Below are 25,190 nucleotides of genomic sequence, written 5' to 3' on the forward strand. Positions count from 1 at the left end.
CTTATCAGTTGGAAACGGGTACGGCTGAGAGGAGAAGGAGGAGAAAAAGGAGGCGACGCCAAAGGAAACTGGCAAGGAACAAGGGGGTGGGTGTACAGAGGCGCTCAGATCTGGCAACGGATGCAGCGTGAATAGAGGTGATAGTGAAAGAGAGACCTAGATTCAGGTTGTTAATTACATCTCTTTTGGACTTGCGCCAGAGCTCCAGATTTACGCAGTCTTCAGCTCTTTGCTTTAGGAAGAACAGAGGAAAGGGAAGTGAGCACAACAGTTGGGCTAGTACTAAAAAAAGGAAATGAGGAGGAAAGAGGCTGAGTTTATTAACTTGAGGATAAAGACAGAAATGGCTATTCTGCATGTGATTTTATTAAACACGCTGACAGACTTTTCATTCTCTGTACACAGACTTTGCTATTTACTTCAATAAACTGTGTGCACAGATGACACAGAGTAAGGCGAACTGAGATTTAAAAGAAGGAGAAAGACACAGAAGGTGTGACAAAAGCCTGGCAAAACAGAAGCTCTCCACTGAAAGACATGCTCCACCAAACATCCCGAGCAAATCTTTAACCTTTAACCTTAACTGCCTGGAAATCTGTCCGAATAAGCACTTCGGATCAAGCAACTCACAATGTTAAAACTAGTGTTTTAATTCGATGATAGGAATCGGTTATGCTTTATGTATAACATGTGCGTCGGAGAACCCAAGTATGGTTTAGTTTTCAGAGGCAGATATAGAGAGGGACACTGAGGAAGCTGGAAGGAGACCTTTTGTGCCGGAACAATAACAACTAGATCTGACTGGAGGGAAACACACAAAGCAAGAATAACATCAGAATCTGACAAAGAATAAACTCCCAGGGAGTGATTTATGTAGAAAATATGGCTTAAAAAAAATCACAGATTGACATCAAATACTGTCCTTTTTCAACATGTTTTGGGTAACCTATTACAAGTCCAAATATAGATCCGAGTTTGACAAGATAATACAAAAAAAAAAAAAAAAACCAGACTGACCTGGGTTCGAACTCAAAATTTTGAATTACTAACCCGTCGTCTTTACTTGATGAGAAATCCAATTACCTTTCCTCACAATAGTCAGTAGAATACTGACTATTGTCCATATTTCCCCTTGCACTTCCGGATATATTTTTATTGCTAGAGAATTAATCTATTTTAATTAGAAAGACATACTGCACCGACATACATCTGCATTATTGCCGCAATATTACAGCAGAATAAAATGACTAAATTCTCTTATACAGAACAAAGCGAAGTCTAAGCGCAGATTACCATGGGAATCATTAGAGCCTGCCCCAGCTTTCATTGGGCAGCCATTATGTGCCAGCATGAAACACACACACCCACCCTAAGTCTTAAGGGCAGAACACATAAACACCACAAGCTGCGAAAGTGTGCTACCCCTCTATTAATTTATACTACCAACCAACCACCGGTGTGGGTGTGTTCAGCGAGGTTCCAATAAGAATGAGCACGTGAAGTTCTCGTGTTTTCATTCTTCGCCATTTAAAAGAAAGAGAAAGACACAGAGAGGCTCATCGTATGTTTGATTTTGCTTCTAGCCATGAATCATGTATCAGGATTTCAAAAAGTTAGCCGGGAAAGGTTCTGCCACTTAATTGCCATTACTAGGTTTAAATATGTTTTAATTAGATGAGTTTGTGCCAGAATGGCTCAGATCTTCTCTAGCTGAATGAAGCAAACAGTAACACCTGTTGTTATGCCCTCCCACCTCTTATCTTGCTTTTAAAAAACAAAACAAAACAAAAGAAACCTAAAGCCTGCTGGTTTGGAGGTTATAGTGGGAAACTAAAGGAAGGCAGATACTTTTTTTTTTCAGAAAGACTTGGCTGTGAGGAGCACGCTTGTAAAGCGGTGGATTCCAGGCTGGAAGTGAAAGCAGATAGCTCAGCTAAAGGAACCAGCTAACATCAGCTTGTTTGACTTCTTGCAATACCCGTTCAAGAGCAATAGTCTTGTTCACTTAAAAAACAAGAACAGAGAAGTCTATCAACATGACTTCAAATATTTCCAAATATATACTCAACACAGGAAACTCTTCCTCCTCATACAGGCAGAAACAAAGTGAGTGCTGACAGTCCTTAGAGATGCACGGGGCACCAATGTTGCCCAAACTAGTGGCCATTTTGTTCGGGTCTGGGCCTAGTCCACGATACACACTCTGACACTTTCCCATTCACGAGAACTCGTGCACACCCAGCAGCAGGAACGTGAAAACTCTACGTAGAAAGGAAGATTCAACTCCACAACCTTCTTGCTGTAATGTTTTCCTTCGGCATCGCAAAATGTCTCCTTCCGCAAAAAAATCTAACACTTCTTCTCAGTTGTGTACATAATGCCAAAGAAGTGGATGTCTCACAGAAAACATCAACTCCACATCATGTTGTCTTGGTTTGAATTTGTTCTACAACCTGTGTGACGGAGATCTTTCTCTTACGCGCGGTGTGAAACTACCCAAGCTTTGAATTTGAATAATTCATGACTGCGTGCTCACAAGAGTATGATTAGAAAAAAAAATGTGTTGAAAGGTATTACATATGTGTTTTAAGAGGGGGGGGGGGACAAAATGGGAAAAAACGTTATCAGCAGGTAAGAGATGTGTAAAACCAAGAGCTTGGAAATCAGCCACAAATTTCAGATGTTGCTGATGTTTTGTGGAATCCAAACATAAGGAAGAAGAAGACAGAATCATGTTTGAAAGTGTTTAATGAAAACTTTAACTTATACACCCCATGAAGGGAGCACAAAGGAAACACCAGCAAGTACTCGTGTGGAGTAACAGCTGGATCGGAATGAAGTATTTGCACTGAAAACTGAATGCGATGAAACCGAGTTTGGAAATGAACTAAGAGGAAAAAAGCAAGAATTTGTTACAGTTGGAAACAGGGAAATGGCTCAACAGATTAATCACGGGGAAGTAAAAAAACCCTCAAAACACAACATAAGTTGTAAAGAAATGACCGGAAAATGATTAAGCCATGAACACCAAAAACAAAACAAAACAAAAAAAAAAATCTACATTTTCTGTATTTTCAGTATAAAATTGCAAATATTTGCAGAGAAATCTGTGCACTATTATTAGGGGGTTCGTCAAAGCTGACTTTCCTGTTCTGTTAGAGTATTATTTTCCATATTTTTTTCTATCATCAGAGAAATATCGTGCCACACAGAAACAGAACATCTCTTCCCTGTAGTCAGATGGGGGTTTTTTTCTGAATCACTTTAACTACAGTAAGAAGGTCAAAGGTGAAGTCTAGCTGCACAGATGTTGCCCAAATGAGGCTTCAGACATGCTGTTTACTTAATACTGCTGTATATACTTTGCTTTATTTAGCCTAGAAGAGAACATGAGGTAACCCAAATCCTCTAAGGGCCATCATTCAGTCTTTATAATTAAAAAAAAGTCCAAGTCACCTACATTTAGTGGCATCCACAATTCCCACAGAGATTCCCCACTGATCCAACACTAAGTTTGAAATAAAAAAAAAAGACATAACTAGCACTGGATGCATAGCATTTGTCTGACACAATATTTGTTTATTCAATTTAAAAAAAAAATATTTCCAGATTGAGAGATTACAGATCTCAGATTTCCTTTTTCTGGACAATTATAACTCAAATGTAGGTTCAAGGTCAGTAATCTGTAATTTTAATGGCGGCAAGGTTAAAGGTCATAATCTGCCCTCTACCCAGAGAGTGAAGCACAAGGGGGAGGGGGACCTGTCTGGCAAGGTTAGAGCAATTTCCTGTTAGCTCTTCCAACTCTGTCGTTCTTTATGTTTGTCAGTGTTGTTTTGTTTTAAAATTGATCTCGGTAGTTATGCAGCCGCTGCGTTGCCATTTAAGCTTAGACAACGGGCAATTCTGGTCAGAACGAGTGTCAGAGACAAAAACAAAAACAAAAAAAAAAGCAAGCCAAGGCAAAAGCAAATAATGAGCGAGCGCCCGTGCTGTTCTCCTACGGGCTGGTGGTAACGGGTGAGTCATCTGTCTGGAGGATATGTCACTACGTGTTTTCACACTGACCTTTTGGAAGCATATTTTCTGATGTAACCACTTAAGTGTCAAATCCTGCACTCCCTTCAACATCATTCTATTTTATTTTTACCTTCATTAGGTTGATGAAACATGCTGTTCCTTCTTAATCCACTCGTATCGATCACACTTAATAAGAAATACAACCTCCTATGAGGAATGCAGCTCCATGCTACTGAATTACCCTTCGGATTGAGAAGCCCCCTGTTGATTCCAGTCAAGTGACACATTTTTTTTGTCATCCCAGGAATCCTGACTGCCAGCCAGTCACACGTTAGTCCAAACTACTCCAGGCATTCAACCAGGAACCAATAAGCCCCATCTGAACTGAAGCAGTAACGAACATCTAAGGTTTTGATATCCATATGCTCTTTTTTTTTGTTGCAGAAAAATCTCAAATCTCATCGGTGTTTCTACAAAAAATTCGCACTCTTGTCATCTTTTTGGGGTCTTGAGAGGGACAGTGAAGAAACTGCTGACCTACTGCGACAGAGGTTCTTCAACAGGATTATCCAGACTGCTTGATATCACCGAAGGAGGATTAGCAAACAAGTCACTTGACTTTCTAATGATTCTTAAATCCCAGCTCTCCGAGGATGTCTTATTATGATTCATTTGGCTCAATGAGTAACTCTGTTTTTTCTGTAAACAGGTCCCAAGGTTACAGTGACTCTTGATTTAACATATTTAAGATAATTCTGAAAAAATAAGCATCTGTTGTTACAAAGCACCTCTCCATTTATAGGTTCTGACTTATCGGTTCTTCTTTTATTGTTTGACTTTCTCCATAAAAAAGGAATCTGCTGATTGTACAGCTACTTTTTTGTTCATTAGTGGGGGTTTTTGTCTCAAATTTAAATTAGAAAGCTCCATCCATAGAAAATTCATTTAAAAGTTCATTATTATTACAATTATGATATATTTTGTTTTCAAATTGTACTCCTCAAATTAGTAGCTAATTTTAAATTACATTTTGAAAGAATTTAGACTCCAAAACTGTGAAAAATACAAGCAAGTGGATTCAGAGTGCCGAACAAAATATATCAACACAGACTGGTATCAACCCGTACTAGTTCATAAATTATGGACTACTTATTCTTAAACATGGATTTGTGCTTTTTTATTTTCTATTTTTCTTCTTTTGCTCTTTCCTTTTGTTTGTTGTTTTGCTGCATTTCCTTCTAATTCATGTAAAACACTTTGAATTGCCTTGTTGTTGAAAATGTACTATATAAATGAAGAAGCTTATTCCGATTAAATTCGACTCTGTGCTGCTCTGTTAGTATAAAACTGAATATTTTGTGTAATGACACGTCCCTCCAGTATGGGGATGGCTTTGTGCCAGGTGTTGGTGATGCAGTGCCACTTTGGTGCATAACCTTGTCACAAATCTTTAGGCATCATTAGAAATCCATGCAGCCTGGGTTAATAGTTGATGTCTTAAGCATGGTAGCATGCACTTAAACTATCCCAGTCATGTTGATTCATTTCACTTTTAATGAAGCTTCAATCCTGGTCTTGTTTGCAGGATGTAGTCAGATGGATGGTGAAGAGCTTTGTTCTTTAAAAGGATGGATGGTAGAGCTTATTAACGATAGACGATCTAATTATTGAGTGTTGTTAATATTAGAAAAGAGGCATTTGTTTTTATGATGACATCAAATTGACATTTGATTCAGTTTTGCAGAGTTGTGTAGTTTGAACATCCAATTCTGTCCAACATCTGATTCCTGTGAAGATTAATTTTTGTTGCCTCTTACAAATTTTATCTGAATGAAATATCCTGATTATTTTTTATTTTGTCTTAACTTTTCATTAATTGGATGAGAAGATGCTCTATTTTTCTTCTTTCCCTAAAATAGAGTGCCTTTCTCATTCAAACTGTTAATAGCACCTTTGATAGAGAGCGCTTGCGACTATATTCAACAACACTCCATGTTTGTCAAATACAGTGTAGCTTAAAGAGTGTCTCTTAACATTTAAAACTGCACTACTGGCAGGAATGAAAAGCAAACTAAGGCAAGACATTGATTATGTACTAAGTAGGAGATTTAAATTCAGTATTTCAAAATTGCAAAAAGAAAATTTGGCAGTTTATAAAAACAATGAAGCTGTTCTTGCTGTCTATAAAGAGACATGTACTACAATGTTTTCCATTAATTTGACCGTGTCAGTGTTAAGAAAAAGCAACAGATGGTTTCGATTTTCCAAATTATTTCAACATAAAACCACATCGATGTGATTTAAGACACAAAGCAGCATCTTTTACAAAACAAAGGTGAGGAAGCTCATTTCCACTTTTTTTATTTCAGTCTTTTGGTCAGGAATGTTGGACCCACCAAACACATCTGCTTACGACATGGAGGAGCTGAGGGTCAACTCAGAGGGTTTCTCCCTGTCTGTGTGACTGAAGGTCATTTCAGCTCCAAGATATTATTCTGTGTCATGATTCATATGCCATTATGCTAGGTGAGCGCAGGAACACAGCTGAACCAGTAAATCAACAGCTTTGCTTTTTAGCTGAGCTCCTTTTTTCACCACAACAGACATCCTAGATATATAAACTCTTTCTATTGAGGCAGGGAGGAACAGTTATGTCAACGACAAACTGGTTCAAAGTAAAATGCACCACTGAATTTGCTAACGTTTTCAGAAATAACAAGATAAGGCTGCCTGATCTTACCCAGATTTGGGAAACCAAAGCCGTCAGCGTTTAGAAGGAAGAACACCTACTGCTCAGACCTGGGAATAGCATGTACTGAACACATTGCCTCGTTTGTCCAACGCTCAAATGCTAAATGTGATTTTAAGGTTGGGCTGCACAGTGGAGCAGTTGGTGGCACTGTTGCCTTGCAGCAAGAAGGTCCTGGGTTCGATTCCTGACCCGGGGTCTTTCTGCATGGAGTTTGCATGTTCTCCCTGTGCATGCAAATTATTGGTAAATTGGTCTCTCTACATTCTCCCTAGGTGTGAGAGTGTGGAGAGTGTGTTTGTCCTGTCTGTCTCTGTGTTGCCCTGCAACAGACTGGCAACTTGTCCAGGGTGAACCCCGCCTCTCGCCCAAAATGTTTGCTGGAGATGAGAACAGAAGATGGATGGATTTTTATGGTTTTATTCTTTAACTTTGTTATAAATATATTCAAAACAGCAATTGAGAAATGTTATGTCCTCGTTTGCTCATTAGACAATGAAATAATGTTTTAAAACCCCTGCTAACACATTTTGACCTGATTGAGCCTGGTTGTGTTTCTGGACTAGTTTAGTTGCCAGATCTCAGTTCAATCTTTAGACAGCTGAACGGCTATTCAATCACAGAAGTATAGCATCAAGTCAGTGTCTACCTCTGTTCCAGCATTGAGTTACTTGAGTTTACTTTAAGTTTACTTTAAGTTTATTCTCTGAATAAATTTTCCAGATTATTCAGAGAACCTGCACTGAACACACTGTTCTTATTTCTCCAGCTCAAGGTTACAAAAAAAAAATCACCACATATTCATCCTTATTTAAGAACATTAAGAACATCCAATTAATAACCATTACTGTCTTCTTATACCTGAAATGAATTTTAACAACTAACTAATTAAGTTTGGTGCAATTTTATTTGCGCCGCCCCTCTTAAGATTTGGCCAAACTCATAAAAGTTGGCACAGTACATCAGTTTCTTGGTAGAAAAACAAAATAAAACAAAAAATCAGGATCAGGATACCCCAACTTCGCACTGAAAATAGGTAAGCTTGGAAAAAATATACATTTAGGCCAAAAGACACTTGATTTGATGAAGTACAACCAACATTTAATACTTTAGACCTGAAGAGTACTGAAGTGTATCAACTGTTTATCCAGACTCCAAAGCTGCATGTTGAATTAATAGATAGAAAAATATGAACAGCGCTCAATAAAAATTCACCGGTGATTAAACGTTAGCCTGTGGAGTCAAAATAAAATAAAAAATAGGGAACTGATGAGTGTGTGGACCATCATAGAGCAGCAATGAACAGAATGTACCCTAGCGATGATAAGATCTTTGCATTGGCATATCAGCAGCCTGTTCTAATCCCTCTTGATCTAACTTTGCAAGATTGCCCAACTTGAAATAGTCCCGCCTAAAACCTTACTTATTCCAAAAGAAAAAAAAAAATCTAAATCCTGCCACACATCACATATTTAAAGGTCTCCTAAAATATTAATGAGCGAATTTCTGTTTCTACTCATGGCAGTTTTGATATTTTTACTTGTAGGATGTTAGATCCCATGCCCAAACACTGCTGTAGCTGATTCCCTGGGACCAACAAAAGCAGCCTGCTAGTCTGGAATAGATTTCCCTAAATTAGATGTGTTTACAAATGCTAAAAACTGGCTGAATACTGGGAACTTGTTGTGAAAACATTGCATGTCTAAACTTATGAGTCAGTCCAAAAGGGAAAGGTCCCGGTGGTTTATGTCAGGCAAAGGTCAGGGCTGACACTCTCTTAACAAGTGGTAACAAAACAAACAGCCTTAAATGAAAAAAAAAAAAGATAATTTCACACAAAGACAAACACATTTTTTTACGTTTTAAAGTGGAGTTAGAGTGCTGGCCACATATACGGGGAGAGAAGAAGAAGATGAATGTTTATTTCTTAACAGCACACTGGGAACAAAAGATAGGTGAAAATCTCCAATGCTAACTCGATTGAGAGCAGCAGAAAAAAATCAACATCTAGCAACCATCTACATGCCAACCAGCTGTTTTCAGCTGCATGCCAGAAACACAATAAGCATTTTCTCTATAAACATACACATTTGGAGTTTGCTCAACTCTGCTGGGATTCAGACTGGAACTGTTTGCTTTTGTCAGAGGAGACTCAGATTGATCTTTTGAGAGGCAATCAGTTCAGGTTGGTTTGGAGGATTGTGATGCTCTCGGCTTGTTTGTTTTACAAAGGCAATAGATTTGCAGTGTGTGACACCATGAACTCCTCAAAATGTTTACAGAATTTTAAATAAAACATGCTCTCTGCACCAAATGTAGAAAGTGTTAAAGCAGAAGAATCAATGATGGCTCACTTGTAAAAGGGGGATACACAAGAGGGGCACCAATAATTGTGACACCATTGAGCACATATAAAGCAATTTTGCATTCACAGATGATTTCCTCCCCACTGAATAACTAAAATCTCACGATTAAAGGTTAGATTTTCTAGAACTTTAACTGAGCGATTATGCTCATAACTAAATTCAGAGCTACAATGGAACGGTTTAGATCAAAGGATGTCTGAATGTTTGTATGTAGACCAAAGATTTCATTTTGCACCTCCTTTAGTTTATTTGCTTTGCCCTCCACGTGACTTGTAGCACACCCAAAAGGGGACTTTTTATGGTGTTCTTTCTATCTTCTTAATCTTGATATTCTTCCAGGAGGGTCAGATTTGTAAATTGTGGATTCTGGTGGGGTTTTTATTTTCTTCAGAAAGCCACTTTGTTCTCAAATAAACCTTTGAGGCATTCATAGAACAGACAAATTAATGGGATTGGATTGCTCTGTTAACTCATTTGGTTGGGCCGGATTTTACTTAAGAGCACCAGAATAAAGGGGGACTGAACACATATCTGTAGAACGTCTTATATTTTTAGTTTTACTTTCCACCTCACAATTATACACCACTTGAGTTAATCGTCTTATGAAATTTGAATTAAGTTTGTGGAGTTAAAACAGCAAAATGTGGAATAGATAAAACTTCAAGGGTCACGTTTCTCATTAAGAATCGTTAAAATACTGAAGAAATCATAAGTATATATATTTGTGTGTTGTATGTTGCGAAGATATATTTATATATATAAAACATAAAAAGCATGCAGGGCTGTCAGCTTTAATTGTTGGATCAGAAGCCCGGTCGGTTCCTACCTTACTGAAAGACGAGTTTCCACTGTCACTGTGTAATCAGGCATGCAGAGGGATTACGCTTTGTATCCTGGGGGAAAGTCAAAAGCCATCTTCCACACTGAAGCCTACTACTTCCAGCGAGATGATGCCACGCCGGGGAAAACTAAGATGACAGCTCGCTCCCATGCAGCCTTTTGGAAACAGCAGCAGCCCTCACCAGCATCCCAGCTCCTTTAAGGCCGACCAAGAGGCGTCATTTCGACAGTTTCCTTGCCTCAAATTAGGACTTGAGCGACAAGAAGCGTCGATTTGTGCGCGGAACACTTTTTTTTACGCCCCGTGGAGAGCACAGTACGCGCGCAGAGGATGATGAGGGCGGAGAAACACGCTAATTAAGGGAAATCATTTTCCTCCTCCTCGTTCGGATTATTTAGATGCGTAAAGGCATGCATCGTAATAAAGATATTACAATGCAAAAGAAGAAGACGAAAAAGAAGAGGCTAAAGCAAAGCGGTCAATGTGACGCCCTCTGTGTTTGCCTGATGCGTAAAAGTCGTTTTGTGGAGCGTTCGGGTCCAAAACTTGATTGCGCGTCCAAACAAAAAACAAAGTACAATAAAATGGTCAGATGGAGAGTTTCCGATTTAAGAAGTCCAGGTTCAAGCGAGATAATGGTGTTTTGCTTTGTTTTATAATCCAATGATTAGAATCGAGCAGCAGCTCCATCCAGGTCTTCTGAAAGCGTTTACACTCGTGGGAATGCGCGAGAGAGGAAGGAGCAGAAAGAGAGAGAGAGAGAAAGAGAGATGTAGAGGGGGATGTGTTATCTGCATGTACACCCAGGAGGAAGAGCATGCATGCGTGTTTCATTTATATTTAAGAGGAATAACAAGCCAGGGAGCAAATCCTTGCAAGGAGCAGATAACACCAAAGAGAGAACGCTCTGTGACGTCTTTGTTAATACCCATATTCTTGGAGAGAAATAAATGCAACAAATACAAAACATATAAAATACAAAAAAAGTCATTGTGAAGCTAAGATTGTGTATGACTGCACAAGTAATTTGTCTACTTGGCTGCAATGCACAGTCTTATCTATCCGTTATTTCCAGCACTGCTTTGTTCAACTTTCCTCCCTCCTTTCTCCTCCTCTCAGAAACTCATGAACTCACTCACACTCACACACGCACGCACGCACACACATCAGGGCAGCAAAAAAGCGGTGCAGATGTTGGCATTCGTCTCATTTCCTGTGTTTACATGCAGGAAGTGATTCAGTGAAAACACAGCAGCTTGTAGCTGAGCCGAGGGAACGTTCGCAAAGATGCATTATTTCAACAACAGGCTGTGAGTTAAAGAGAGAGCCAGAAACTCCTTATCATTTGTTTTAAGTGGCTTGGATTCGAGTCCAAAGGCAGCTGAGCACGCACATGGACAACCGGAGAGGTTACGCTTGGACTATTATTTTGGACGACTGAGGCGTTTCAGTTGGTCTGTCAAATGTTTTCCTTGACCTCAAATGTGACAGTGACATTCACACCTTAACACTTACTAAAATGTCTCACATTCGCATTGTGTGAAATGCTATATAAAAAAAAATTGTTATCCGAACACACGAGGACTTGGGACAGGATCAGCAGAAAGCTGAGATCCCTGCTGAAGCCTGTGGTCAGTCCATGGCTGATGTATTTACATTCCATGCAGGAAAGCAAATGAAAACATACAGAGGCGACAGAAAGGAGCAGAACACAAGGAAGATGTAGAGGGAGTTTGGGGAAAAAGGCAAAGGGAGGGGGGGGGACAAAGCTTTGCATTGTTAGCTGTTATATTTGTTGTTTACAAGCCTGCACAGAGTTGTGAGAATTGCAAAAAAAAAAAATGTTGTTGCACTTATTGTGTGCAGCTGTGGTTGGGAGTGTTCAGTGGAACAATTAAAAGGAAAAAAATGTTACTTAATCGAGGAGTGATAAGAAAAGACACCAGAGAAACACAGGGGGAAATAATCTGAACAAAGTGTTGTTCTGAATAGTCACTTTTGGATTTTAGAATATTGAAATGAGAAAATGGGAAACCGAAGAGAGATGCACAAGGGCCATATTGACTAATGCATTTCTCTTTGTTAGTGTGCACCCAGTAGTTTAATTAAAGCACCTCTACCCCTTAGACGTCTCTCATTGACATTTCCAGTAGGTCAGTGAGCCTTAATGTTCCCCAGAGTATCTCTTCCTCTCCTGATGCTTTACTTGTTTTTGTTTTTTTAATTTATTTTACAAACCTTAAAATAAATCCGATCTGGGGGAAAGACGTTCCTGTCTCTGCAGATGGAAAACTTATTGCTTAAACTCCCTCCTTCTGTAAATAGAGACTCCTGTTTACCTGTCTCTATCAGTCCCCCTTTACTACAGGCCTCCAGATTTACTGATTTTTAGGATTTTTAAGTGGTGAATCAGACAAATACCTCCTCAAATTTTTCCAGCTTGGAAAAGATCTAAACAGAGATCACACTTTTGCAATTTGCTTGCTTCCGAAACTTCAAGGTTATCCTTTTCAGCTTATTTACTTCCAGCTGCCTCACATCCACTTTACCTGTTGTAGCTTTCAATGTTGCAGCTGATTGGTGAACATAAAAGAATGTGTTAATTACTAAGCTTTAGTGTTTTTATTTTTTCATCTTTAGAGTGCTCTGCCTGCTCTTTTTGAGTCTGTCTCTCTTAAAAACTAGTCTGTTTAAGTGTTAAGAAGTCCAGAAATATCTTTTTTTAACTGCAAACAAAAAATTAGGTACATTTTATGGCAACACATATGTGCAGTCTAATTATTCAGTTTGATGGCATAAATTTGCATAAAAGGTAGGGAACGGCAACATTCCTAAGTGATAGTTTTTTATTTTGTCCAATAAATCCAGAGTATTGTTTTTTTTAAAAATCTTGATCCAGGTATGTAATTCTCAGTCTGCTATTGTATCTGCTGCTTTTTCACTGCTTGTTTTTTTATTTTTATTTTCATTATTACAGGAAATACCTAAAACACATGCCTCTCAGGATAAAACCACATCAATGCTGTCTGGCATTTTGACAATATTCAGCATGATGCAGAGGAATAAAATAAAGATTAGCGTGAGTCGCTCCTCGTCAGCCGCAGAGCAATAAAATATGGCACGGTTCACACAGTGTGTACACACAGAGGGATGCTCGACTATGACGCCTACCTTACTCCTCATGGAACCCCCTCTTCCTTTTCCTCTGCTCTGGCGTCACCATGGATACAATGATGCAGGTTACCGTGGCAGCCAAGTCAATCCCAAACCCACACAAAGGAGCACGTGCATTTGCTTTACGTACGCATGTTATGACGTCAAACGGTTACATTTCTTTTGGCTATTTCCGGAGGGGACGGGGGGGCAAGAGAAAACGGCAGTGTTCATATTTATATTGGTCACTATGGTTTCTGTGTTGAGAAATCACTTTTCATCACGTCACACTTTTCAGTTTTAATTTGGGCAAATAATAGGATTCAAATCTACATAGCTTTCTTTATGATCCAAATTCCATCTATAGTCGTCAAAACTGTGCATATGTGAGTCTTGAAATGAATTGTTGTTGTGTTGATTCCACTTTGATGGATGGAGTTTTCTAAAGGTTTGCAGCCTGTCCTGCCATCTAGTGTTCATGTTGCTTATGGTTGATTTAATGTTCAGATCAGGGGCTTTCAAGCTTGCAGACACTATCAGACATCAAAATAAAGTCAAATTGTACCAAATTCCACTTGTAAATTACATTTAAGGCAAATGTTTGACTGTCATGCATGGCATGAGTTGTCTTATTTTATTCTCTTTAAATTATTTGAAATGTTTGACTCCTGTTGAGGATCAAACTGAAGTTTGTGTCATTCCACATGTGAAACGAGCTACCTAATTGTAGGTTATGAGTATTTGTCCACACAAGCATTATGTGTCTTATCCCATGTGGGATTTACTCCAACTTCTTAGCAGTAATCTCATTTCATCCAATCCCGCCTTCCTTGCTTCCCTACAAGATGGTCTCAGGGACTCATAAACACACAAGAAGGCTACTTCTCCTCATTTAGACCGGCAAACATTCATGTTGTTGGACTACTGCTGTCGCTGCTGTGGAGTCACACTCATAAAACGCCATGGACCCTTCTCCCTCAAGACTACACCCAGCGACACCTGGGTAAGGATAGAAAAACATATAGCAGAGAGCTATTTAAAAACTGGAGGATTGAAGAAAAAGTTACAATGTAGAGTCTGACAACAAAGCTAATAATAAACAGCAGCACAATATTCACAAATAAAATGTTATCATAGTTTCAATGTTGGTTTGAGAGGATTCTGAGGACATTTGTATCGATACTATTGATGATAAACATCGGCTTTAGCCAACGATTATTGTTTTAGATATGTTTAGATTAACTTTTAATGCATGTTACCCTTGCATGTATTAGGTAATTCCATTTTGTTAACTTTAATTACAGAAGTTAATCCTCATTATACTTGTAAATTGTAGCAAACACCAAACAAGTGTATGATACAATGTTTTTGATAATTGTATCAAAAACATTCAATAAAACCTTATTGGATAGGTTTTTGCAAAACCTATCCAATAATGGAGAAGCCAATAAGGATTCTGTTGATACAACTTGGAAGAATGTTAGAATTCTATCTGAAAATTTTGCTTCTAGATCTTTTTTTTTTTTTAAAGAAAACTGCAAAGTCTATTATTGAGATGGCAGACAAACAAGACAGAGAGTTAGCCCAAGGTGTTTAGCTGTCTGAAGGAATTAGCATGAGCTCTACTGCTTTCGTGGTTTTACAAACACCCACACATTTGAAGCTGTTAAAACCAGAGGCAATTTGGGACAGCACTCACTTTTGCCTTATGCAGTTTATTTCTTTAAACTTTTAAACCTTTGAGCATTGGTGTGCTTACTATAGTCTGAAAATGAAATGACAGCAAAGATGTTCACACTGAAATCGTCAGTCTGCTATATTAGCGTCATGCAGAGGAATTAAACAAATAATTAGCATTGCAAATGTAAACTCACTTTTAGGTTAGGTGAGGTTTTTCTGGAAATGCTGCCTGCTTTCAGCTACCTGTTAGCACCTACACCAGTTTACCATTTTGCATTATCTTCTGTCGAAGCTACAACTAAATGTGAATGAACAGCGAAAAATTAAAGACTTAGCGAGGCAAAAATAACTTTTAATGTCTTTGTTTAGGCTAAAACTGGGCGTTTTCTGCTGCCATTTTTCAGAATGGCAGCAGAAAAAGCTTTCATTCAATTTTGATGTCTAAATTTGACTAGCCAGCTTGACAAACACAGCTCCAGAGGTTGGCGAGTTGTGTTCACGCTTTGAGAAATGCATAAACAGGTCATATAGTAACATTTTTATTGACCTGCTGAAGGTGTCTTACACATTCCCTTATAATCCTCTAAACAATTTATTTTAACCCAAGGTGCTCAGATTCTATTAACTTAAACATGCTAATTGTCACCAATTAGCAATAAACACAACAATTATTTTGTGCAGTTTCCTTGTTTATATTTAATTGTCTTAGTCCGTACACAGTTCTATGTTTTCTTAGAAATGTGATTCTTGATAAAATTAACATAATACAAGGTTTTAAATGTAAAAGTAAAAATATCAGGCCCTACAATACAATTAATAAGTGATAAATGGCTATATTTGACTTAGAAAACTGTAAGAATTGGTCTACTCTGTTCACTCTGCATTCCAGTAGACATTTGACTTGTCCCAGCAGGAAATCACAGGTGTAACTAATAAGATTACCGGTGACCCCCATTCCATCAAGGTGCGCCGGTAAGCCAGAGAGGCCTGGCACCGAACCACCCGAGTGGAATGGAGCTCATTAATAAAATAATTAGTTACACCTGTGTTTAGCCACCTGAAATGTCAGCCACGAGAAAAGGGCTTTTATCTCTCCTCTTGGGGAGTCATGTAGCTCATTTCCTGTAAGGGCTGAAGGCAGCCATCTATGAAAGCAGGATTTAGCTGGACATTGACTGTCTCCTGTCAGGAGGGTGTGTTTTCTAGGTCACTAAGGATAGGGAAAATAGAGGTGCATAAATTTTCTGTTAGCTTGGGGCATACATAAAACTTTGGGTGTATATGGATTAAATATTAAATATGCCAAATCATTGTTTGTATATAGCAGATTTGATGTTTGGCTTTCTTTGCTTATTTACACATAGTACAGAAGACAGTGGTATGTAGAGTTAAATTCCACAGCTATACCCAATAAATTGTTTTCCAGGAAGACAATTTCCAGGGTTTCCCCCAGTGTTTTATAAACCTGGTGGGCCACCAGGTTTTACTTGTGCCCCCATCAGGCTAAGCAATGCTTATTTATTGCTCAGTATTTTTAAAATGTTTGCATTTTTTAAGACTTCATTGTTCATATTCAGGCATTAATCTTCCAATGTTTCAATAATACATAATTATTAAGTGATATTTTCACATTTCTTGTCAGCTTTAAACATTTTTTAACTGAAAAACATGACAGGGCGTTGGATGAATGACTGCCTTAGCACCCAACCACCAGGCTTAGCAAGATTTCTGGGGGAAACCTTGTATTTATTAAATCTTTACTCAATATGACACTACCAGATAGGTCACCATCGCTCTCACCGCCTTCTCTCTTCGCAGGTTGTTCTGCAGAATCTGCTAATGTGCATGGTGTGCTTCTACTCTCTCTATTACATTGTGGTCAGTCTTTGCATTGGACTCTTCAGGTACATGCACTCACTTACAAATGGCGATGCCAATGGAAAAAAAGACCAGGTTGAAAAGGAACAGATAAAGTTCTTCTAATCAAACTGGACACGTTTTATGATGCTCTCTTGTCATTTCTTTAGGGTTCACGAGATCAACAGCTTGTTAACGCCATTTGACTACACGACACAACCATCATGGCAGAACCCCAAATACTTGGGTGAGTTGCAGTTGTGGATTCAACAATGGATAACACATGAGTGTTTAGAGAAGTGTGTTACTTCCAATTCTCCTACCACTCACGCTTGACAAAACATTGTAGCCGCAAATTTATTAGAAACAGATGTTAGAACACAAATAGCAACACTGCCAATCACTTGGCAACAACTCAGTGCTTTTAGATGTCATAAAGACAACAGGCTGAAGTAATGGAAAAGAAAATTTCAATGTAGCATGGCTAATTATGCCAGACGTTGTTGATCAACTGGGATTTTAAGCATAACCATCTGTTAGGTTTTTAAAAAATGGTACGAAAAAGAAAGAAAATCCAGACAGCAGGCTGTTGTGTGGATAAAAATGTCTTATTAATGTCATAGGTCAGAGGAGAATGGCAATGTTCTTCTTCCGAAAACATAACACAACTCGGCGCAAATCGTCTCCATCTTGGTTTTAGAGCATGCGAATGGGTTTTCTTCATCCAGTCCTTCTTTGGAATGAGGTCGAATGGGCATGGCAACTTACATAGACGTGCAGCCAACAAATCTGCATGAATTGTGTGATATTTTTATTTCAATATGGACCAGAGTCATTGATGTCGCAAATTCCGACAATTTGCTACATCAATGCTACAAAGCGTTAGAGTAGTTTTAAAGGCTAAGAGCGGTCTGGTGAGTGTATGTCTTTAGCTAATAAACATTTAAACAGGAATAGTTTTAAATGCAGATCATTAAAGAAAGCACCACTCATATTTGATATGAAAAATGACTGATAAGTCTCTTCCAGCGTTGAGGTCCAGTGTAAAGATTGATGCTATAGTTTGCATGGATAGCCAGCAAGAGCAGTTTCTATAATTGCTGCTAAAATACATCCACACACTTCAACAGTCCAAGAAGTAGAAAACATTTGCATATTTGGCAGACATTGAATTAAAAAACAATACATTGAAGACCTTTTATGGTCAATTAAAGACACAGATGTCCCTTTCCATTCTGTAATGGCATGACAGGAAAATGTCGAAGGAAATTTCTGCGTAATTAAGTAAAATATTTCTTCCTTCTAGTTGGGGTCATTTCCACAGAAGTGACTTATGTTTTAGGAGGGCTGGTGTTCGCGTGGATTGTGGAGGAGTGGGTCTGGGATTATGCAATAACTGTCACGCTGCTGCACGTTGGGATGACTGTAGCAGGTAAACACACACGTGCGCACGCAAGTGGATGAGTAGGCCAGGACAACTGATAGGATTGCAGACCTGATTATATAAGTAGCTGTCATTAGCAGAGATACACACACAAAGAGTTAAAAAAAAAAGAATTAAGAAATTGCACTAGAATACTACTGTTATAATGCAATAGTTTTGATATTTGCTTGTCATATTCAACCCATTACCTTGATGCGTTTTTGCAGTGATGTCAGATTTCCCTTCTGCCGAGCATTGGTGGATCGCTCTGGGTAAGGATTTTATTTTCCTATTCATGTCAGCTTCTGCCTTCTTATCAGTTTTTCAATCCCTTTTGGACAGCACACTCAAAAAAATCTCTCTATCTGTGTCTCTGAGGAAGATATGACATTTTCCCTTGACTCATCCAACACACCTCCAAATCCATCTGCTGCTGCTGACCTTTAAAGCTTCCTCTTTATTGTTCGCCTTCTGCCATTTATCTCCTTCCATCTCTCTGCAGGTTCGGGCCTGGTCATGATGATATTCGGAGGACAGCTCCTGGCCTACAAACTTTTCAGGAACAACTTTGTCTATCCTGCTGAACTGCAGAACTTCTAATAAAAACAAGGAAAGCTTTTAAGTGGCTTAATGGGTAATCCCAGGTCAGAAGTGTGCCAGTCAGTTCTCTTTCCGCTTCACTGTTTAATCCATGTTTATAATGGTGTAGCAAAGTAAAGCCTTTCGAATAAGAACGTAAAAGAAAACGTACATGTATATTGTTTGTATTTCATAACATGGATTAGGCAGTAGGCTGCTCCGAACTGTTAAAATGGCTTCACTTTGCCTATTGAACGCCACTTTTTTATTCATTGAAGGTATGATTTTGTATTGTTTATTTTCAAACATCTTTCAATAAGTCAACTTTGAGAGAACCAGGTAATATTTTATAGCTGAAACATTTGTACGGTTATTTAAATCTACTGATAATTATTTGCTAATGTATATTTCTGATATCATTGTACTTAGGAATATAACTCATAACAAACTTACATTTTGTAATAAAATATCAGGTGTACATAAAGAAAAACGTGGGAAATAAAATCTGTTAAGTGGCAATGAGTCAGAATGTTTTATAGTTCAATTTCTTTGTGTTTAAAGATGACTGCGTTCAGAAGCATTATGAAAAGTTTATCATGTTATAGCAGCGTGCTCTCTTGTCTTTCTCATTTTGAAAAGTGGGCAAGAGAAATGATTTATACAATGATTCAATGGCTGCATACTTTATAGAACTTGTTTTAGGATTACCACGAGTGGTATGAGCACCAGAGGTGGGTAGAGTAGCTGTATGCACTACCGTAGGTGTGCTAATTTAATTTGAATAAACTGATGCAGACAGACAAAAATAAATGTATGTCCAAATTCTGAACTTTTAGCCTGGTGCTTTACAATGATAATTAACATAGCTCAAATCATTAAGATGGAATTAGTCATGGCATCTTTCTTACAGCCAAGTGTAAAACAAAATACTTTACAGGCATAAAACCATAAGAGAAACGCACATTAAAATGACTACACTAAGGAAGAACAAATAGTTATAAAATTGGCAATAAAACAGAAGAATTAGACAGATGTAAGTTTACCAATCATAAGAAATTTATCATCCACATAATGTCCAATCAACTGTTTCTCCATTTATGGGTCCATTTTGCTTCATTCCTTCTGTCCAGTCTTGTTTTTCCGCAGTTTTTGTATTCATTGCATGACCATTGTGGGTCGTCATGACATGTTGTGAACTTTTCGACAAGTTAAGGAAACGTAATTTGGGAACAATTTGTAATTTAATCTCAATTTGTTAAAATAGCATTAAGAGTATGCTGTTACCTTGAGACCTGAGCGCAAAGTGACAACTGATAGGAAAATATTTCCAAAAACCCTGAATCATTAAGATGATTGGTCAGTAATCTGAGCAGGAAGTTGTTGAACCAGCCCTCCTCTGTGCAAGGAGTCAGCTGAACCAATTCGCTTAAACCAGGTAAAAAAAGAAGAAAACATATTACTCCTCTTTACATCTTGAGTAAAATTTTTTATACTGTCTGGACAACTCTGAAGACGGTTGTAGGAATTTTTTTATCAGACGCTAAATGTCAGGAAACGGGTTAGTACCAAGCATCGGGAGGCGGCTAACGTCGAGCACGCTGGTAAGTGTTGGGCTAATTAGCATTTCTAAAAGATCACATATAAACAATGCACTAAAATTAACTTATATTCACTTATGTTAACATTACTACGTTAAGCTACGTTGTTGTAGATAAATTTCAATGTATGTGTACTTGTCCTTGATAAGTCACTGCAAATATAGCGCGGATGATTGCTAAACTTAACATTGATGCTAATGTTACCTCTTCACGTGAGGTGACTAATCGGTACCTATAACAACTTCGAACTTATTTACTATTGTGGCAACCTTTGTACATAAGCATTACAATAAATTGGAGTCTCGCATATCGACAACTTAAAATAATATTCATTGAATATTTTTAAGCACATTATTTAACGCCCAATTCCCATTTATTTTGGTTCTCGTTTTTGGAACAGCTGTCTCTTATTAAATATGACCCTAATTGAACCAATAAAGCTCAGAAACCTCATGTTTATTGGCGTTTATTGGAATCATTAAAAGAATTTGCTGATAATAGATTGAGTTTATCATAAAAGTCAGAACAATTACTGAATAAATTTTGACGGCGCCTACCGCTTGATGAATGGCGTGTCTCAATAAAAATCCAAAAGCATCAACTTTTGGATTTAGAACCGAATAGGATTCGAGGACCTATAAAACGGCACAAAACAAATTTTTGAAAGAACAAAATATTTAGTTCTTTCTTTTTTTTTTATTAATAGTTATGTGGAAGCTACTTTTGAAATACTGGTGCTTTTATTTTGAAGTACTGGACCAGAAGGAATTTCTACCCTAACCTTTTAATAATCCAACATTTACACCTGTTAATTTTATTTTGATAGTCCTAGCTATCAATCCTTCCCCCTCTATTTTATAGAGTCCTTTCGAGCAGCTCAGTCGGCAGATGTATGACATCTTGGGTGATGGAGGAATCCTGAAGGAGGTGGTCCAGCCTGGGGAGGGCCCACCTGTACCTCAAAACGCCTCAGTAATAAGTAGCTACAATACAACAAAATCTAAAACCTTTTTATGGGATTCATGCTCTATTTTTCAGCTGGTGTTTAGCATGTTGTATCCTCTTCCAGTGCATTACTCGGGTTACTTGGAGTATTCTAATCAACCTTTTGAAAGCACCGCACACCTCCAGTACCCTCCATTGATGAAGCTGGGAAGGGGTATGATTTATTTTATTTATTTATTTTTATTTGCAATGTAACTTTCCATCTTTGTCTGATTAGAAGATAATTTTTTTCTATCTAAATCCTAATTTGTAGATGTGACTCTAGCCGGACTGGAGCTGGGGCTGTTGACCATGAAGAAAGGGGAGTTCTCTCGGTTCCTGCTCCAACCGCAGTACGCGTACGGAGAAATGGGCTGTCCGCCCTTCATCCCGGCTGCTGCTGCAATTCTGTATGAGGTTCACATCCTGGACTACCTCGACTCGGGTCAAGTGGACGAGTTTATTGCAATGAGCTCGGTGGGATTTCATAGAAGGACTCTGTGCATAAAGGCTTTGTTTTCCCACTTTATTGCAGGGCTTCCATGCAGTCAGGAAAAGTGTGAAATTTGTTTCCTGAACATGGGAGGTTTGGAAGCAAACGGAATTAAAAAAAACATTCTGTTTTCAGGCTTTATTCCCTAACTTATTGCACAATAGTTGTCTATCACTCCATTTTATCAGAACTGATCACTTTGGAAATGTTAGACTAGAAAAAAATAGCCTTTGGGGGGCATTAAAGAGCTGCAGGGACCTTGTAGAGTATTTTTAGTTGAGTTACAGAAATCCAAGGACCGTTACTTCAAGAAGAAGTTCACAACAAATCGTGGATCTGTCTGCTTTTGTCCCCAGGAGGAGCAGAGCAGCGTTCCTCTATCCACACTTGTTGAAGTCATCAACACACTTCGCAGCTTTGGCAACCGCTTCTTCAATCAAAGCCGATACGACCACGCCAAGGATCGCTACAAACAGGTGCTGTAAATGTCAGTCGGTGTTTAGTAGCGAAGCGCTGCGTGTCTTTCATATGTGCTCTGGTTTGCCAACAGGCGATAACTCTCCTGAGAAATCGGGCCTCGCAAAATGGGCCGGACAAGGAGAAGATCCAGGTGGCTCTGCTTCCGCTCTACCTGAACCTTTCGTTCGCCGAGCTCCGACTGGAGAATCCCCAAAAAGCCCTAAAGTATGGCAAAAAGGCCTTGGAGATCGACTCAGCCAACACAAAGGCCCTGTTCCGCTGTGGACAGGTCAGGCTGGAGCTTTAGTTTTGAAGCTTGGAGATAAAACTTCACAGTGCGGGAGATAAATCTGCTTGTTTAGCGGAGAGCCTGGATTTTTATCTGCTTCCTGAGTTGCTTCTGTTAAGAGTAAACTTTAGAGCAGAACAGCGCGTGCAGCGATTTATTCGTTGGTTATTTTGTTTATATTTTTTCTCGCAGGCTTACCACGAGCTGCGGGAGTTTGAGAGCGCTCAGGATTGCCTCATAACGGCTCAGTCGAAGAAGCCGTTTGACAGTGACATCAACAACCTCCTGAAGAAAGTAGCGCTGTAAGCCGACATTGTTGCTTAGAGTTTTTCAGGAACTCTTTTTTTTTTTTTTGTCGTAAGCTTGTATACACCTCTGAAAGCTGCGTTTGAAACTAAAATCTTTGATTTCTGATTGGGCTTCTGTATTTAGTTTTTCTTCTTGTTTGTTTGTTTTTATCCTAGGGCTTATAAAGATGGTTTGGATAAAGAAAAAGATATGTACTCCAAGATGTTTAGGGAGCTGAGGAGCTCAGAGCAATGATTGTGGTGAGGGATCCCGCTAATTAGCCTTTTGACTTTCTGCTTGTCATGAGAAATATGGAAAACGTGATTGGGTTTAAATGCCTTTCCGAGACGCTGCATAAGAAGGGCTTCACTGCGATTAGTTTTTCTGTTAAAAGTCTTGCTAACTGACTGAAACTGCAAATAATGTAGCTGAATACCTGATCTACTCTCATGTTCACATTTACTGAACGTTTGCTGTTGGTAAATATATGCCTAAAGCAGACTTGGAAAGCTCCAGTAATATTTACTGAGAACTCTAAAAACGTGGTTTAGTTTTCATCAGTCATTCAATAACTTATTAAAACTTTTGTTTTTAATAAGTTATTGAAGAAGTTGTATGCTTTTGGGTCCTTCTTTACTGATTAAGCTGGAGACGAGTTATAGAAATCTTGAAACTGAGAAACATAAGCCTTGACATTATGATTTCAGGTGTAAAAATGAACATTTATGAGAAATTACTAAGGTTCTTGTTTTTTTTTCCTGCTAATTTAGTTTGGGAAGTAGGAGCTCACGCAGTTTCCACTGTATCAAAACCTCATTAGACTAAAACATTTGGACAAATTAACCAACCCTTGTTGAGAAATGACAGGTGTGAGCGTTTTTAGGAAATTTGCTAAAATCATGTTTTTATTCTCTTTTGCAGGTGTGAAGATTTAATAGCTTGCTTGGTGTTCATGTCCCCCTGTTCCAGCTGGAAAAGTAGTTTTTGCTCATTTCGTTCATTAATTTCTTAATGATTAGGATTGTTGCTTTTTGGTTGCTGTTCTTTGTAATATATGCTCATGTTTTGTTTTTTTTCTTGCCAAAGTCAGACGGTTGCTTTACCTTGAATCATTCCAGAGGTTAATTTAAATAAAAAAAAAAAAAATTACACTTTTCCTTCCTTCTCTGATTTTCCTTTCGATTCTATGAATGCTGAGTTAAACTATGGAATTTGAGTTATTAAAAAAATCCAAACAATCATGGGACGGTTGGATATATATCCTGAATTATATTTACATCAGATTATGTAGGTTTAGTTTGGTGCATCAGAATGTCACGTTCAACTGGACTGTTCCCGTGTTTGAGTTGCCGATTAAAACTGGAGATAAATGTGCTCAAGGATAAAAAAAAAAAAAAAAAAGGGGGCATGTTTGCTGTTTTTGGGGATGTAGACTTTTGACTACCTTTCGTTCTGAATCTGGGTCCAGATTGGGTGACATACAAAGCATTAATACTTTAGATTTTTCACTAAAAGAAATCAGACTGATCTAAGGTTGGAAAAACATGTTGTAAGATTATCTTTCAACCTGTACAGACTTTCTGAAAAATGTTGAAAGTTAGTTCAGTTAGTTAAAAAAATAAAATAAAAATCTGTGAAATACTTCACTTATAAATCTCATGTTTCATAATGTTTTGAACTTGAAAGTAATGAAACCTAAATGTGTTTATATCAGGTGTATGAAAATGAAAATCCTGGAAAAGTCTAAAAGTCGATCCAAATCTGGAAGAATCAGACATTTTAAAATGTAATATTAATGGAAACCTTGAGTAGAAGGAAGAGAGTTGAATTTTACAAACACTGCTTCAATAATGCACCCTATTCAAGAGTCGTGAACACACCTGGGAGACTTTGTACTCAGTCTGTATCTATTCTCCGTCATCACACGTAGATGTAACTGAAGCCTCAGTTTTTCATTTGACTTTTCTTTGTCCTCGTATCGTCAGTAGGGAGAGCTCTTTGAGCGGTTTAGTTTGTTTAAAACTGTCACAAAGTTTCTTTGCGTTCCAACAAATATGAGGAGTATACCAGAGCCACAACTCACAGCAAACCTTTAATATTTTTGCTTCAGTTTAAACACCAACAGAGTGGATCTGGAGTTCTGTTGCTTTTGATCTTACATTTCATTAAGATGAATCCTTTCATTTTGACAGCAGCCATCGATCTTTTAAAACAGTGTAGGCCTGACGCCTCCTTATTTACCAAATGCATGTTTGTGACCTTTTCAGCCAGGCTGATAACATCTTTAAGAAGGAATGCAGAGGAGCAGAAATGATAGGGACAGATCTATTCAGATGGGAGTTACTGGGCCAACTGGGAATACTGGAACCAAAGAGGTTGGAATGACAGAGGATCAGAGACTGGGAGGAGCA

At 38.3% G+C, this 25,190-nt stretch overlaps 3 protein-coding genes across 5 annotated transcripts in view; 2 read left to right on the top strand and 1 right to left on the bottom strand.

The window, feature by feature from the left end:
* Nucleotides 1-10,702, bottom strand: part of tmem200a (transmembrane protein 200A) — a 51,212-nt gene extending 40,510 nt beyond the window's left edge. Inside the window, exon 1 of the mRNA XM_044105837.1 lies at nt 9,962-10,702. The gene's annotated coding sequence lies outside the window, so the exon portion shown is untranslated. The remainder of the gene's footprint in view (nt 1-9,961) is intronic.
* Nucleotides 10,703-14,009: 3,307 nt separating this feature from the next.
* tmem244 (transmembrane protein 244) lies at nt 14,010-18,921 on the top strand. Its single transcript, XM_044105838.1, has 6 exons — nt 14,010-14,132; nt 16,628-16,713; nt 16,837-16,913; nt 17,973-18,098; nt 18,317-18,361; nt 18,592-18,921. The coding sequence occupies exons 1-6, from the start codon at nt 14,040-14,042 to the stop codon at nt 18,687-18,689; spliced, it is 525 nt and encodes a 174-aa protein (XP_043961773.1). The 5' UTR covers nt 14,010-14,039; the 3' UTR covers nt 18,690-18,921.
* A 1,083-nt stretch (nt 18,922-20,004) lies between these two features.
* fkbp6 (FKBP prolyl isomerase 6) lies at nt 20,005-23,936 on the top strand. Of its 3 annotated transcripts, XM_044105841.1 has the most exons (9): nt 20,007-20,269; nt 21,128-21,245; nt 21,336-21,425; nt 21,525-21,727; nt 22,100-22,219; nt 22,294-22,491; nt 22,684-22,793; nt 22,956-23,039; nt 23,701-23,936. In XM_044105841.1, the coding sequence occupies exons 1-8, from the start codon at nt 20,213-20,215 to the stop codon at nt 23,032-23,034; spliced, it is 975 nt and encodes a 324-aa protein (XP_043961776.1). In that variant the 5' UTR covers nt 20,007-20,212; the 3' UTR covers nt 23,035-23,039; nt 23,701-23,936. The 3 variants fall into 3 exon arrangements, with proteins under 3 accessions (XP_043961775.1, XP_043961776.1, XP_043961777.1); XM_044105840.1 differs by lacking the exon at nt 22,956-23,039 and having other exon boundaries at nt 20,005-20,269; XM_044105842.1 differs by lacking the exons at nt 20,007-20,269; nt 22,956-23,039 and having other exon boundaries at nt 21,151-21,238.
* Nucleotides 23,937-25,190: the final 1,254 nt, after the last annotated feature.

Source organism: Gambusia affinis, linkage group LG22 (genome assembly GCF_019740435.1).
Source record: "Gambusia affinis linkage group LG22, SWU_Gaff_1.0, whole genome shotgun sequence".
Classification (NCBI taxonomy): domain Eukaryota; kingdom Metazoa; phylum Chordata; class Actinopteri; order Cyprinodontiformes; family Poeciliidae; genus Gambusia; species Gambusia affinis.